Source organism: Thamnophis sirtalis, unplaced genomic scaffold, assembly GCF_051295495.1.
Source record: "Thamnophis sirtalis isolate CommonGarterSnake01/CBP01778 unplaced genomic scaffold, rThaSir2_p1.2 scaffold_1, whole genome shotgun sequence".
Classification (NCBI taxonomy): Eukaryota; Metazoa; Chordata; class Lepidosauria; order Squamata; family Natricidae; genus Thamnophis; species Thamnophis sirtalis.
This window is the reverse complement of record NW_028261381.1, coordinates 82013462-82030961: the sequence shown is the minus strand read 5'-3', so window position 1 is coordinate 82030961 and position 17500 is coordinate 82013462. Positions and strand designations below refer to the sequence as shown.

General features: G+C 36.7%; 1 protein-coding gene across 1 annotated transcript; it reads right to left on the bottom strand.

Annotated features, from left to right (window-relative positions):
- Positions 1-3519: 3519 nt before the first annotated feature.
- CYP2R1 (cytochrome P450 family 2 subfamily R member 1) lies at positions 3520-17377 on the bottom strand. The gene is made up of 5 exons (XM_014064456.2): positions 17149-17377; positions 15572-15713; positions 13046-13678; positions 8675-9004; positions 3520-6282 (listed from the first exon to the last, which is right to left on the bottom strand). The coding sequence occupies exons 1-5, from the start codon at positions 17359-17361 to the stop codon at positions 6104-6106; spliced, it is 1497 nt and encodes a 498-aa protein (XP_013919931.1). The 5' UTR covers positions 17362-17377; the 3' UTR covers positions 3520-6103.
- Between the last annotated feature and the right edge of the window lie 123 nt (positions 17378-17500).

Sequence of the window (17500 nt, the reverse complement as noted above, 5' to 3'; positions counted from 1 at the left end):
CTCTCCAGCTCCATTTTTGCTGACAGAGGTACCGCGGGCCAGTCCTTTACTGTTCCAGGGTGATCCCATTGGCCAGATCTAAGTACCCCGTGGGCCTTGAGGTTTGGAGGGCCTTGGGTTTGACACCCCTGCTTTATCCCATCTGGTGAGATTCTACCTCCACTTGGCTCTCAACCTCCAAAACATTAAAAAAAAGGTAAGATGAAAGGACCAGCTGGTAAGCTACTAAAAAGAATGCTGGGATAGTAACTGGAGAAGAAGGCAAAAAGGTGTGGTTTTCCAGATTTTCTGCTGGGCTTCCATAGATAGTTCTCTCACCCATGATCCTTGTGTATCACACATAAGCACATTATACACATATATTCACTCACTGTGTTTATACTGCTGATGCCTTTAGTCTCCTAGTGGTCAACTGTACAAGATAAGCATAAACAATATCAATTAAAATAAATGAAAATAAGTTCAAATCATCATGTTTCTTTTAGTTATTTTAAGGACCTTTTCAAAGCCTACAAAGCATCTAAGACTTCATGACTAATTTCAACTTTGCAATGCATTTTGTCAATCGGAAGTATCACAAATTCTATTTCCAACTGAACTATTCCAAAAGCCAGGAAAAATATTGACCATGTCTTGGTCAGTAGGGGAAACAGGGGGAGGGGAAAGAGTTTGCAGTTCTGAAAAAAATGAAAGAATCACCCAAACTTCTACATTAACGTTATTGTTCATTATTATTTAGACTGATGCATTAAAAAGGGATATACACAGTGTGAAATGTTTTAGAAAGTCCCCCTACCACTCTCATTGTGCTTTCCCTGAGTTCCAGTAATGCTGCCAAAAGACAGAATGACTCAGACTTTTGACTCACCTCCTCTCATCAGTGTTATCCTCAGAATCACTCACTGCTAGATGAGATCAGGAGAATCAGGAAGTACATTTCTTTTGCTCTGTTGTGATCAAAATAGCTGAAGCCCATCTTAAAAGGTGTCCATTATGGAGCATCAGACTAGAAATCACTCTCTGCTCTATTTTGAAAACCAGGACTTATAGATTTATGGCATGCAGAAAGAAGCTGAGTTTACCTTGCCTTGTTTATTGGTTAAGGAAACCCACAATAGTGTCTATAGTAAGTCACAATGACTGCAAATGAACAAATGTGCTATGGCACCATTGCCCAAAAAATTCAACTTGAATCATGACAGCTAGTTGACAGCTTCTCAAATACACATCATGTCCTTTGTATCAGGAAATCACAATGGTATGTCATAATTTACCCATCACCCCTGCATGTGGAACTATTTAGAAATAGGATTGCTAAATTGGCTCGTATTAAGATTCTTTTTAAAAATATGTTTTTATTATATAAGTGCATGAATACAAAACCAGGGTTCACCACAACATACAAAATAGGATAACTTTTTTGTGACTTATTTTATCATAAGAACCTGACTAATATGATTAGTATGCCAAAATTTATGGATTAATGTGTTGGGAGAATCCTATATGAGTAACTTATTTAGTTAAACTATAAAAAAAAAGCAGAGCACAGCTTAGCTGTTTTATGAACAAAGCAGTTAAAGGATACAAAAATTTTGTCCAGTTTATCCTAATTTTAGCAGTGTCTCTATAGGTGGCCACTACCAACTATGAGGTTGCAAGTGTGTATGTGTATGAAACCTAAATCGAAATGTTCAGGTCTGAAATGGAAAAAAATCAATTATTTCACTATATTAATATTAATCACATTTCCTAACTTACTATAAGATTTGTGTTAAAATGGTTGCTCATTTTAAAATGTTTGGTGGTCATCCTACTAGGAAACTTCATAGAAGTTCACAAAACTATTGCTCAAGCTGCAACCTGGGAGAATGTCAAGTTGACCTCACTCGAGTAGATGCCAACATGTTGCTCCTAATAAATAACTGGTTTTGGCTCAAGACTTATGAGTTAATTAGGGCATCTGTTGGAACCTTGACAGCATATATATAGACATGTAAATGATAGAATCCCTTTGATTCTCAGATTTAGCAGAGGACTAAGCAAGATGGAGTATGTGGCACAATGTTCCACTGCCAAGGGTCATAATTCAGTAAGATCAATTTTTTTCACATCAAGATAGATGTAAATAGTTGTAGATGGATGGATGTAGTTTCTTAACCACAGGATGGATGTAGATGGTTTTTTAATCACTATTATTCTAATACCATTCATGGTGGAGAAATGTCTTTTGGATTCAAAATAGTTAATAGTTGGTTATGATCAGATGCTTAGTTTTCTGCTTTAAGAAACTGTCTTTCCTTGGCTCAAAGCCAGTAGTCAGCTGTTTTACATTGTTCTCATTGGTTGAAAGGGTGATTCACCTTATATACATCAGCATGATCCCATGGTTTTGTTTCTTATCAGTTTTTGTTTGTTAAGGAGAATTCATTATAATGGTCAGAAAAATAGTTATCCATACATAAATTCTTGTTCTATTGATGTCTTCAATTATTGTAATGAACCTGGCTTGGTCAAAGAAAATTGGTGACCCAGAGATGGTGCAGTCTGGATGTTAGCCAAAATGTCCTCATCCTCCTCTTTTCTAACCCTCAAGACTTGCCATTCTTAATATTAATGCCATAAAAGAGGGTTAATCTTTTAAAAATTCAGCCATGGTATCATCAGGAAGATGGTATATAATCAAACTAAAATAGTTGTACCAGAGAAACAGAATGTTGTGTTTCCCCGGTATAATAATTTTAATTTTATTAATAAGTAACATTAATAACTGCCCATTATATGATAAGTATATAAGTTGCCCATATTTTAATAGCTACCCATATTAATTATATTAATAGCTACCCATTAATATATACTGTTTTCCACCAGAATTCATAAAAGTTCTTGAAACTATTTTCACTGGGGTTTTTTCAACAATGTTTAGAGAAGCACTGAGTTGATTTTCTTTTCTATCACTTCTAAATCCTGCAGTCTGTTTTGTCTTACTTTTCCTTATATAGCAGTTAGACTTAGACTTATATACCGCTTCTCTAAGCGGTTTACAGAGTCAGCATATTGCCCCCAACAACAATCCGAGTCCTCATTTTACCCACCTCGAAAGGATGGAAGGCTGAGTCAACCCTGAGCCGGTGAGATTTGAACAGCCGAACTGCAGAATTGCAGTCAGCTGAAGTAGCCTGCAGTGCTGCATTTAACCACTGCGCCACCTCGGCTCTCTATATCTTTTGTAAAGTCCAGTTATCCATCCCCTTCGTCTCCAAATCCCAAAGCCCTTTAGATGCATACAAAGGAATACAATGCCTTTGATTTGTTCTTGCCAACAACTATAATATATACCTGTGTGTGCATCCTTTTCATCATGGCTGCATTCCAAAGTAACACCACCACCGCCTGTGAAATTACTCAGGCGGAATCTTTCCTTTATGCTTACTAGCTATTGCCTTGAATGAACCAAAATTCAAAAGTTACTATTGAGATATGAATATAAAATCTAAGAAAAAAAAGACAAAAGTCACATACATTCTTCGTGAACTAATTCCATTATAATTTTATTTTGTTTATTTACAACACTCGAAATCCTGGCTGGCTAACCATCAAAAGTTAAGACAGCCTAATAACCGTATTAAAATTACATACATTAAAAACAAAAATCTGGCACCAAGTCAAACTTCTAATGTCCAGTCAACTCATCTTATTTGGTTGTTTGGGGGGAAATAATTTTCTCCCATTTTCTAAAAGAGAGATGCCTGGTGGGCTGTTGGGAGAATGTTCATGTAAGACAATATTATGAAGGAATGGGGTAAGAAAGAAGACACGTTTTGTCACTGGAAGCTCTCGTTTGCTTCTTCTTTTTTGGGGGGAAAAACCTTGGCAAGTTAGAAGTGCCATTTCCTCATTTCAGGGAAAGAGCTACTAGTAGAAACGATATTATAGCATAACTGTTTCAACTAAAAAAACGGCATTTCTTTTCCTCAGTTCCAGTTTCTTTGCTTTATGTTATAAATGAATATTACATATCAGGTAAACAGAGAAAATTAAATTCTAATACTTCATATAATGTGGATATAGGCTGTCTTGCACATATACTAAAAATTTAATACTTTCCCCCAAATTTTCTTCTTTCAGTTTTTTTTTCTTTTTTGGTGAAACACAAGCAATAATAAAACCATACACACATGATTTAATGGTATTTCAGTCAGTCATTACATTTGTAGACGTAAGATTTTTTTCCACAATTTATTGCTTCATTTATTTTACAAAAAGTGAATTAAATATATTAATAGTGATATATTTAGAATATAATCTCATAAGAGATTACTCTTCCTTCTAACACTCCTTTATATGTATTTAATAAATACTCCATATAAAATACATCTTTCTTTCTGAACATTATTGTCATTCTAGTTTTAACAGTTATCTAGTATGATAGTATTTCTAATAGGAGAGTATCAATGTAAAAAAAAAAAGTTATGATACCGATAGAGATTATTTGTAGCTCGTGGTTGACATAAGGGGTCCTTGGTGCTTTCTGAGCTTATTGTTTTCTTGCAGAGGTTCATTACCCAAACTAGGTAACATCATATCATCAGTGCTAGTAAGGAGTGGGCTTTGCTCTCAATTTATATTTTAGTGGTTTGCCATTATATTTTAGTGGTTTGCCATTGTTTATGAAGGTTCTCAATCATTCAGGTCAGGGTTATTGCAAAGGTTCTTTTTCAAGAGGCAACTGGGCTTTTCTTGATTTTCCTTGAACATGTTTCACTTCTCATCCAAGAAGCTGAAGAAGGAAAAACAAAGGAAGTCCAGTTGCCTCTTGAAAAAGAACCTTTGGGTTGTCCTGTCAGTGTTAGTGGGGGTGGCCTTGATGGCTCTTTGATTTGACCTGTTTACTGTTAGCTTTGTAATACCCCAATCAAGGAACTGCCAAAGAAGCTAACAGTAAACAGGTCAATCAAAAAACTACCCAGACTACTCCCAATAATACTGACAGGGCACTATAATATAAAATTAGAGCAAGCCCCATTCCCTACCAGCACTGGTTTGTCTGGCTGAGGATGCAATCACTCCCAGAGCAGCCAAATTAGCTGATCTTAGGGTGATGAAATAATAATATGACAAGACTGGAAGGTTTAGAAAGGTATTCTCAGGCCTGGAAGCCATCTTTTGCATTGGGCCTTCAAGCCAGTCACAAATAATGCTGTGGGAAATTGGGGGGGGGGGAATACACGGAGTATGGGAGATATATAGTCTAAATCACATTCCTTTCTCAGAGTGTCAAGGACACGTTGCCCTGCAGCTGCGATGGTGTGACTGGGAGTCATCTGCAGTTTCTATGGTGCCTAATTGGGCCATGTGATGGACATGTGGGTGCTGGGCAGGGACTTAGACTTTCATCTGGGTGGGGAAAACCTGGAAGCTTTCAGATTCGGGTTTTCCCAGATGTGCCAATATGACATCTCTAATAAAATGGAACTTTGAAGAAACTCAAGCCTCGGAGTCTCCTTTCATTAGGGGTGTTACTTGGGATCCTGACATTAACCCAAATCTTGGGAGGGGGGATGACAGGTATTAGATGTTTTCAGTTTTTGTAATGGAATGTGTGGATGACCTTAAGGGACAAGTGAAAGAGATGCTGCCTAAGAAACAATCAGACAGGAGAGAGTGGAGCCTCTGGTAAGAGAAAGAAATGTAGGAAGAATGCACCCTAATTGATTAGATGATTAAAAGTGGTAGCAGGAAATTTGTATTTTCAGACTTGCAAGATTCTGTTAACGTACCTTACAATAAAGTAAATTTAGCTCATCTAGTCATGTTTGGGTTACTCAGGATTTCCAATGGGGTCCAACTTTCCATGAAAGGTAGTAGAAATAATCCCTTACTTGACTTGAATAGTTAAATTAGATCAAACTAGATTAAATTAGATTTTACTCCATTTCTCACTTCAATTTCTTTTAAACTCCTTTTTTTTTCTATTTAGCTTCTTAGAAAGCTTGTTCATGACTTTTTCTTAACAGTAAGTCAGAAACCAGTTCATTCCAGGCAAAAGAATAGAATCTGTATGTAATTTCATTTCCCTATGCCTCTGTGGCCATCATGGTAATATTTAATATCGTCTCTCTGCACAAATGAGATATGGATGAGGTTGCAGTGTCATGCCAAATTTTGGTTTAAGGTTTGGAACCAAAGAACTAGGAAAATGTAGATGAAATCTTTGAAGTAATGCTGTAAAAAATAAAAACATTTCCATTCTGGCCAGCTGCTCTCCTAAACAGTGTCTTCGTCCTGAAAGGGAGGAATGGGAAGACAGAGAAAGTGTTTGTTTGTTTTTTATATCAAGAACTACATATGAAATAAAGCAAAACATAGAAGCCTGTTTTTTAAAAAAACCAATCAGATTGCTAATGAATCAATTTACGCCAAATACAGTATGTATTTACAGGTTGAATCTGTGTGTGTGTGTGTGTGTGTGTGTGTGTGTGTGTATGTATGTGTATATATATATATATATATATATATATATATATATATATATATGTGTGTGTGTGTGTGTGTGTGTGTGTGTGTGTGTGTGTGTGTGTGTGTGTGTAGTATTTGTGCTGATAAATAAATAAAGGGAGACTAGTATAGATCTATTTCAAGCTATTTAGCTCTCATCAGCTAGCCATACCCTTACTGGGATTCGAACCTGGGTATGGCTAGCTGATGAGAGCTAAATAGCTTGAAATAGATCTATACTAGTCTCCCTTTATTTATTTATCAGCACAAATACTACACAAATGTAACAAAGGCAACAGTAAAATATTGGGCTTTCTGTCTGGATGGTCTCTTGTGACGAGCCGATGGACAGAGAATGGAAGCAGTTAGCTTCCTCCCATTATTGGGGAATACCAGGGGTTGTGACTTTATATATATATAAAAATAGGAGATCAATAAAAGCATGTTTTTGAGTAAATGATTATTGATTTTTAAATTATGTATAACTTAAAATTATATATTCCTTATTCTTAGAAAACAGAATGAATTTTCATAGATATTCTTCTCAGCTACTAATTTTGGAAATGCTTTCCAAAGATGAAAAAACTAATATAATTCATTTTATATTGTCTTATTTCAGCAAGTCATTGATAATTCATTATGAAGATAATCCATTAGTAAAACTTTAAAAGGTTTACACAGGAATTTCAGCAGTCCTTGCAGATTGTAATAATTGGTAAGAAAATTGGTACATATTGCATCTTTGGAGGGAATGCACCATTTGTTTATTGTTTGGTTCAACGTTTTTTCCCCCCATAATAAATCCAGCTAATGTTTTACCAGTGACACAAACATGTAACATTAAGAAAAGAATTCAATTGTTAATTGACAGTTTCTTATCATAAAATTCTTGGAGATTAAAATATAGCTCATTCAAAAAGAGATGTTTGTTTGAAACATGATATGACTGAAAAAATGAAAAAAACAGCTACTTTGAAAAATTGTAAGTTATTACCATTTGTTATATATACCGTATTAACAAACAAATCTTCCCCGGGAGATTAGTTTTACCTATACAAATTCATTCTGGATAAGAATCCTAAATATTAAATTTAAAATATTTGTATTTTTTTTAATGGTCACACACATACAAACACATGGAGAAGAAAAACTCAGGCATTTCCAAAGTGTTTATTCTTTTTCCTTTGCTTTTAATGTTGTCCAAAGCTTATTGTTCTTTTTAACTGTTTCTAACTCAGCAACATCACACCTGCCACAATACTCCACAAGATTTCATGTAACAGCTAGTCAAGGAGAAGTAATGAAAAAAAAAAAATCTAAGGAGGAAGGTAAAATCTGAAATGGTAGGAAAAGTCATTCTTCTTAGACTACCTCTTTAATCTGTCTGTGTTCAGTTTAATCCTTGACACACATTTCTCCCCTTTCCACACAAACAGCCTTTTAAAAGGTAAAAATTAAACCTACTGATTATTAAGAGGAAACCTATGAAAAAAGATTGCAAAGGTATTTGTCACCACTGTGGTGGGGGTGGGTTGGAAATATCTGAGGGTTTTAAATTCTGGCTTTTCATTGCTTTATACCACCAAGAGTCATTATGTGTGAGCTGGGCAGATACATAAATCTTTTTTGTAATAAATAACTATACTGAAATCTTCTGCACATTTTTTAAGCTGAGGGTGGGGGAAGAGATATAAGAAACCGTTAGACAGCAGTCACCTATGAGAAACTCCTTTCACCTTTGCATTGTATATCTGAGATCAAATAAAAACAATGACAATACCATGAAATGTTTACCAGTGAAGATTTCATTGTTTTCTTGCATTGCAAAGGTAAAAATAAAATCCCACTCAAATCAAGCTTGACTCTTGGTGACTTCAAGTAGATGTTATAGCAATAAGTAGGGTTTTTTTTCAACTTTTCAGCCCAATTTTCATTTCTGGAATACCCTCATGATCTTCCATCTGCTTCTACTAAGCAGATCCTACTTCATTTTTCAGTTAGGCACTGCCACCACCTGTGAGTTAGTATCCTGATTTTTTAGATTAATAATAAAAACTGCCGTTTTACACAAATTTATTATAGCAGAATATTTAAAGCATTTTACTGTTACATATTATATCACATTCATTATCTATTTACTCATCAGATTTAGATTTATGGACACATTTTTTATGCTTACCTAGTGAAAAAGGAATAAATGCTTCTTTCTTGACAAACTGTCCTGAATTGTCCAAAAATCTTTCAGGACAAAACATTTCAGGGTTATTCCAGTATTTTTCATCAAAATGTACAGAATAGAGATTTGTGATTACAGTAGTGCCTTGTGGGATAGAGTAACCACGGACAACTGTATCCTTAGAAGTTGCATGAAAAATACCTAATGGAACTATATTACAGAACCTTAAAATTTCATGTAGCACTGCCTCCGTATATGGCATTTTACACTTATCTTCTAGGCTTGCTGTTTTGTTGGGACCAATGACTAAGTCAATTTCTTTATGCACTTGTCCTGTTAAAAGAAAAAGCTTTTAGACTGTATCTAAGCATCTACATTACATGTACATCATAACATTTGTACTTACGTATGAAATTTCAATGTAAGATTAACAAAGGGGTTTGTTTTTAGATTGTCACTTGAACATTAGTGGACTATACAGAACTGTATGACTGCTGTTTCTGTTACTTCTAAAGTTATTCCCCCCCACCCCTTTCTATTCAGGTATGTATATAAACTCTATGTAGATTATATAATCAACCTCGAGGGGCTGCAATGGCTCAGGTGGTAAGACACTGGGTCTGCACGCTGCTAAGGTCAACAGTTCATTGGTTCAATTCCCGTGAGTGAATAAACTGCGGAGGGACAAGAAAGGAGTCTTCCCCAACTGCCTACTGGCTAAGGTTGACAGCTTGGTGGTTCAATTCCCGTGAGTGAATAAACCACCACGGAGGGACAAGAAAGGAGCCTTCCCTGATTGCCTACCAGCATTCAGGCATCCCACGGTTAAAGATAACACTGCCCGAAAAAATTCCTTTCACAAAGGCAGCAACCTACCTCGGAGATCCCTGGCTAATACATGCCATCCGCTAAATAAAATCAACCTGGAACATAATCATACATTTGAGCAATAGCTGAAAATTCAGAAATGTTGAAGACTCCAGACTTGTTTTGTGTTCTTGCATTAATTAAGTCTTTCTATAAACTCGGTCTTTTTGATCCTCAGCTCTCTAATACTTTTAAGTAAAAATTTCATGGAGTATTCCCTGGAATCTTTGAGTACAAAGTGTGTGTTATATCATCAAGCTATAAGTTTTTCCCCAGTTCCTATATTAAAGAATTATTGCAAAAGGGACTGTAAGCTCATCCACATTTTATCTTGGGACTGAAACAATGTCCATCCTCATATTACTTCATTAAAACACATTCTATTTAGTACATGGTGACATGGTGTCAGTCTGGTATACCTTTTTCTATCATTATTTTGATTTTTTAATTTATTGACAGGTGTTTCAACACAACCTTTTAAAAAGCAATTTATTATTACTTCACAAATATACAAAACTGTATATTTTATTATAAAAAATGTTATTTAGAAGAAATTGTTCCAAACTATTTTTCATATAGGAATCCCTAAGCAACATCTTGTCTATAAATATTATATTTTAGTAATATTAAAAACAATATTTACGGCATGGTTGGTATCCACAAATACTTCTCCCAACTGAGGTAAACAACTTTAAAGATGTCTTATGTTTTCAACATTTTTTTTAGTCCTAACAAGAAAAACCATCTGACAACATATCATCTGTGCTCTTATAACAGTCATAGGTCTTCTTTAACATTTCAAATACTTCATCATATCTTAACCAAATTTGATGCTTCCTGATAGATTTATTCTATATTCTAGTAAGGATTATAATTCTATATTCCTTCTGTCATATTATTCTGTATATTCTTCTTAGCATATCAAGAAAGAAATACAAAGTTGCCTACACAGCCAATCTGCACCCATTTCGTGCTTGTCAGAATTTGTTTTGCTATATGTCAAGGTAGGGCAAGAAGATGTACCATATTTTTCGGAATATAAGATACACCGGAGTATAAGACGCACCCAGGTTTTGAAGAGGCTTTTTTTTTAAAGGAGGTAGGTAGATAGAGGGTTAGAGAAAGAGAGAAAGAGATAGAAATACAGTAGGTAATTAGGGAGAGAGAGAGAGAGTAGTTAGGTAGGTAGCTAGATAAAGAGAGAGAGAGAAAGATAGATAGATAGAAAGATAGAAAGAAAGAAAGAAAGAAAGAAAGAAAGAAAGAAAGAAAGAAAGAAAGAAAGAAATGCAGTAGGTAGGTGGGGGGGAGAGAGAGTAGAGATAGAGAAATAGAGAGAGAAAAATACAGAAGATTGGGTGGGAGAGAGAGAGAGTAGGTAGGTTGGTAGGTAGAGGGATAGAGAGGGAGAAATAGAGAGATAGAGTAGATAGGTAGGGGGGGAGAGAGAGAGTAGGTAGGTAGGTATATAGGGGGAGAGGGAGAAATACAGTACATAGGTAGGGAGAAAGAGAGAATAGGTAGGTAAATATAGGGATGGAGAGAGAGAGCAAGAGAGAAATACAGTAGGTAGGTAGAGAGAGAGAGAGAGAGAGAGAGTAGGTAGGTAGGTAGGTAGGTAGATGTTTCCAGGTGTATTTACCCATGTGCTAGAGAAGGAAATTGCTGAAACCTATAGCACCTAAAACTTGTTTGTGGTGGCACAGCACTTGACCAATGTAATTCTCATCAACCACACTAACTAAACAGCTTTCCAAAAAGGGGGGGGGGAGTTTTTGCACTCTGCAAACCTTCCCAAAACGACCCATTTTTCACAAAATCGGGCCTGTTTTTTTAAAAAAAGGCATGCATAGCCTTCGGGGGGGGGCTTACAGAGTGCTCCTGGGGGGCGGGGGGGACAAAAAACAAGCAAAAATGGCCCATTTTTCACAAAAATGCCCCCTTTTATCAAAAATATTGCATGTATAGCTATATGGAGGCTTATAGAGTGCTACTGGGGGTGGGGGGGCTCTCCCCAGCCCCCAGGAGATCTCTGAAAGCCTCCATAAGGCTACTCACGGCCATTTTGGTTAAGGGGTGGGGCTTTAGGAGGCAAAAAATGCTGTATTCGGTGTATAAGTATAACCTTCATTGTCATTGTACTTAAATACAATGAAATTGGTTTTAACCTCACTGGTGCAAAATTTTAGCAGAAATGAAAAAAGAAAAAAAACTAGCATGGAGTGATTGTAGTTGTATTTAAAAGTCTGACAGCCCAAGGATAGAAACTATCTTTAAACCTCTTTGTTCAGTTGGCTATACTTTGATGCCTTCTGCCCGATGGTAGAAGTAAGTACAAAGAGACATTGACCAGGTGTGAATCATCTCTGAGTATCTTCCTTATTCTGCTAAAGCAGCGAGATCTGGCGATGTCATCCAATGGTATGAGAGGGCAACCAATGGTTTCTTGTGCCAAATTGATCACTCTCTGTAGGGCCTTCCTGTCCGCAGCAGTTAAACCAGCTTACCATACTGTTACGCAATATGTGAGGACACTTTCTATGTGGACCGATAGAAAGAGGTCATCAGCTGTTGTTCCACCTGATTTTTCCATAGGACTCTAAGGAAATGAAGTCTCTGTTGGGCCTTTCCAATCCCAGAGACGTGTTGTTTTTCCAGGTGAGATCTTGACTAATAAGCACTCCCAAGAATTTAAAGGAGGAAACCCTCTCCACACAGCTCCCCTTGATATACAATGGGGCAGGCTGCTCTCTTTTTAGAGGAAAAAATGTGCGTCTTATACTCCGAAAAATACGGTATGTATGTATGTATGTATGTATGTATGTATGTATGTATGTCAGGTTCAGTATACAAGGCCATTAATTTATGTCAAATAATATTAATTGAAATTTATTCTCCAAAATAATAGTAAGGTAAGGTAAAGGTTCCCCTCGCACATATGTGCTAATCGTTCCCCAACTCTAGGGGGCAGTGCTCATCTCCATTTCAAAGCTGAAGAGCCAACGCTGTCCAAAGACGTCTCTGTGGTCATGTGGCCGGCATGACTAAACGTCGAAAGCGCACAGAATGCTGTTACCTTCCCACCAAAGGTGGTCCCTATTTTTCTACTTGTATTTTTTACGTGCTTTCAAACTGCTAGGTTGGCTGAAGCTGGGAGAAGTAACGGGAGCTCAGTCCATTATGCAGCGCTAGGGATTCGAACTGTCGAATTTTCTGATTTACAAACTCAGCGTCTTAGCCACTGAGCCACCACATGCCTAAAATACTAGTAGGAACTGATTAATAGTGGCCAAAGAAGCCCAATTTTAATAACCTCACCAGTGCAATAATTTGACAGGTCACTGTTTTAATATATCATCCAAATTTCAGTAATTTTAGGGAAACTCTCCCAAATCTTTAAGGTGAATGTGGGCTACAGTGTGGTTATAAATTGTATTAGTAGAAAAATGATGTTCTTACTTATCATTCCATGCAAACCTCTCATCATAACAACTGCATATTACTTACCTTGGATATTAGGATAAAGAGCCATGAACAAGACTGCCCATCTTAGAACATTTGTTGTAGTTTCTGTTCCAGCAATTATAAGTTCTCCAACTGAAAAAATTAAATTTTCCATTGAAAATACAGATTCTGGATCATTTTTATTCTTATCCATTTCATCTAAATATACATCTACAAAATGCCGAGGTGCTTGAGGCTTCCTGTTCTGCGAGAAGCGCTGAATAAGGTGTAGTAAAAAAGTATAGACTTCAGCAGCATTTCTAAAAAGTTGTTGATGTTTTCCAAAAGGCAAGTTTCCAATCCATGGGAAAGCATTGTATAAAAACACTGAAGCGCTGGCAGCCAATTCAATATTTTCACTGAATATTTCCATCATATGCTGAAATTCAGTGTCTTCGTAGGTAAATCGTTCTCCAAAAATAATTAAGTTACTAATGTTTGAAACAGCATTTGTTATCAAGTACTTTAGATCAAAAGCTTTGCCTTTGTAAGTATCAATGGCATCAAGAAAAATAACCGATTCTTCTGCTATTTTGCTTTCAAAGGACTTTTGGCAATATCCAAAATTTCGAAAGCTAGTTACTGCTAATTTGCGATGCTCTGTCCAACCTCTGCCATATCTTGCATTCAGCAAACCTGAAACATGCAACATATTTATATATTTAATTCATAATTAACTCATAATTCATAATTATTTGTTATAATTTTATTATATTATCATCTATTACCTTTCTTTATTTTTTCAGACAGAATTTGTTTTTGCCAAAAATAGTAAACTACTAACTATCAGGAACATAATTTCTATGTTTTGATTCAACGTTAAGTGCACAAATCATATTATTCTACTCAACGACTCAATTTGTTGTATCTATCTTTATATCTACAAGAAGGTCTCTGAGTATAGGAGAATGGGCATCTTTTAGCAGTTACCATAACAAATTTATCATAAAAGTCCCCCCACCCCAAAAGGACATTTTCAATGAAGAAATCTATTTCATTAAATAATTATCTTAAACTATGTCTACAAGGTAGTCCTGTTTTTAAAAAATCAAAAAGCTATACAGAATCATATGGAAAATTGAATGCACCTGAAACAACACTTGTAATCAATTAATATACAGGAGGACAATAATATTAAAATCACGCATTGCCCTAATTCAGTGATGCCAGCCAATTACATGGCATCCATTAAAAAGAGAAAAAGTAGATTCTACTTGAGGACTAATTAGAGAAGAGTTTCTACACTAATGTTCTTATGTAACCATATAGTGAGATACCACATACTACAAAAACAGAATGCAGTTTTGGTGATAGTATCAGAAACACCTAGCCTGAAGAGTCTGTTTTGTTATTCATTTTCTGAAAAGACTATGTGTTTGCTTGCCTTAACTTTGCTTCTTCATATGAATCCACAACCTACACAATCTGCTAGTGACCATTTGGGGCTGGCCCATCTTATACAACTTTGTGACTTGTATATGACTCTAATTTCCTGCCATTTGTTCTCAATATCTTTGTTCCTCTTTTTTTCTTCATGATCATCAATTTGTTGCCTTTTGCTGTTCTGTTAAAGACTGTGGCTTTTTGTTTTTTGTGGTTTGGCTTCTGGTATCTCTGTCCTTTGGGCTATTTTGGCTTAGGAATCCATAGAGGTTTTCCATTTAAGTCCAACAGCCCGAAGATTTAAGGTGTAAAGACCTCAGAAAGATTGACAATGTGTGTTTAACTTGAAAGTTTGCATTCTGGTTATTCTTGGCTGCCAAGTTTTCATTCTCCACCTATCTTCATTCTCTACCTATCCACAGGATTTTAACTTTTAGTATTACAGTTTTATCAAAAGAGTTCGGTTTCATATTATCTAGCTAATTTTTCTTTTATTCAATATACTGGTATCTTATGAAGTTTGGAGAATCATATGTCAAAGAGAAGTGAGATACAACACAAGTACAGTGGAACATCAGGTCAAAACCATAATCTGTTCCAGGACTTTGGTCAGCACCTGATTTGGCCGTGGCCGGAAGCAAGTCTGATTGCGCATATGCGCACACACAAAAAGGCACAGAACGTGAAATCGCTGCAGCAGAGAAAATCTGATCGCCACCCAAGGATGTGTTCATGAACAGAGTGAAACATTTAGCAGATTTTTTTGGTCCCGCACCCGATTTGGTTGTGGTCAGAAGCATTCATGACTTGAAGTTCCACTGTATGCACATGTTCCACAGATATGTATGGATTGTTATGGAATCATATTTGGGACAGACTCTTGTTTGGCATATGTGGACCTATTTGAGACTCAAGTTAAGATTCAGCTTCACTCGCCTGGGAACTCCAACTGCAGCAACTTCAACTTGCACTGCTTGTAAGCCTTTGGTCTAATTTGGCATCTCAAATCAGGGTGCAAACAAAATATATTCAAGACTAGTTTTTTTTTTTTTCAAAATAAAAGATAAGATTATAGACAGAGTTCAAAACAATTCTGCTATACAATAAACTTTTATTTTAAAAAATCACCAATGACAATAGACATACCTCCCATTTTGGTCAGCTTCTTGAACAAAGGCAGAGAAGGCCTATCTGAGAAAACTTCACCTTGCTGAACAAGGCATTCTTTTACTGCGTCATAGCCATTCAGTACAATAGTTGATATGCCTCCAAGATCAAGACTAAAAATCTTAAGAAATAAAAAAAACTGCATATGAAAGATATATTAACAAATAGTCTCATTCATTTGTATTTTCCAAATTCCACAGATAATCCGCTGATCCTCTCTTTGCCTAAGATTACTATCACCATACAAACACAGGCACACTACACACAGTGAGTTTCCTGTTTGTTTTTACCTTCCAAAAAAAAGTTATTTTGACTTTTTCTCCGCCTCAAAACTCTGTATCCAAGCTTTCAACTGGTTGCTTAAAACGTTCATTCAAAGCATAAGCAGAGAAGAAAAGCTGTTTGACCCTTATTGCATACTTTAACAGAAAGAAAATAGGATTTTGTTTTTAAAAAATCTAGAAAACTCGGCAGCTGACACTTTTAAATTTATACTGGACAAATCTGTTTGGAGGACAATTTATTGAAACAGGTGGTCGGTCTATAAGTGTTCTGTTTTATTACTGAAATACTACACAAAGCAAACCATAGTCTATTAAGCCTCTCACATTGAGTACACGCAGTCCTTGACTTACAACAGTTCATTTCGTGACCATTCAAAGTTACAACGGTACAAAAAAGCAACTTATGACCATTTTTCACAGTTATGACTGTTGCAGCATCCCCATGCTCACATGATTTACATTTAGATGCTTGACAACTGGTTCATATTTATGATCCTTGCAGTGTCCCGGGGTCATCTGATCACCAATTGTGACCTTCTGACAAGCAAAGTCAATGGGGAAGTCAGATTCACTTAACAACCGTGTTATTAAATTAACAATTGCAGTGATTCACTTAACAAATGGGGCAAGAAAAGTCATAAAATGGGACAAAACTCAACCAATTTTTCACTTAGCAACATAAATTCTGGATTCAATTGTGGCCATAAGTCAAGGACTGCTTGTATAAGGAAGCAAAGTACAAAGAAATTACATTCTGGCATGTGTGTACCAACATTTACAAAATGACATATTCAGAATTATGTCCTGCTGAACCAACAAGTTAATTATAAAAAGACTGTACAGTGTACTACTGAAATTCCCTCTGACTCTCACCACCCCCAGCTAAAGAGTCATATAAATGTCCCAAAGTTCACGGACATAATAACCTAAGCTTGTCTTTCTTTCCTTTTTTTTTTCACTTTAAGCTTGTCCTTGCAACAACTGCTTTCAGCTTCTGGGATAATAAGAAACAAGAAACAACAATTTCGATAAAGATCAGTAGCCCGATTTCTCCATAGAATGATTCAAACCGAAACCGGGCATCCTCCGATATGCTGCAAAACAACTCCCATCAGTCATATCAGCAAAGTCAAAAGATAAGCAGGGATGGGAGTTGTCGTCCAAATCTATGCGGCGTGCAGCTGACCGCAGAAAGCATGAAAAGGCTGCGATGCGAGTGGCGAACAAGCCGGCAGCTCCCTTTTTGATCTGCCACGATCCCTCCGAACCTACTTGCCCGTACAGCTGACTTTGTCTCTTCATATAGACGTGAGGCTGCTCCGCGGCCAGGGAATGGATACTGCCGATGAGAGGGAGCCCCGCCGGACCAGGCGGAAAGCCCGCGGGTCTCTTCTGCTTCAGCAGCTGCCTCACCACCAGCGCCAGCACAAGGAAGAGGAGAGCCGCGCCGGTAACTAAACCCACCAGCAGCCCCTCGGACCACATTCCTTCCTCCCGGCCCCTCCCAGGCCAGTGGCTAAGTGTCAACACAGTTAGTCCAACCTCCGAACGCCGTATTTGCTTTCTCCCTCCTTTTTTATAGGAGGCCGGAACTGCTTGTCACGCCATTGGCGAGTCGGATTGG

Excerpts from the sequence above, each read along its gene's own strand:
- CYP2R1 (XM_014064456.2), bottom strand. The coding sequence starts at position 17,361 with ATGTGGTCCGAGGGGCTGCTGGTGGGTTTAGTTACCGGCGCGGCTCTC. Across the intron at positions 15,714-17,148 it reads AAAGTCAGCTGTACGGGCAA|ATTTTTAGTCTTGATCTTGG; the intron begins GTAGGTTCGGAG and ends TTATTTCTTAAG. Across the intron at positions 9,005-13,045 it reads TCTTTATCCTAATATCCAAG|GACAAGTGCATAAAGAAATT; the intron begins GTAAGTAATATG and ends TTCTTTTAACAG.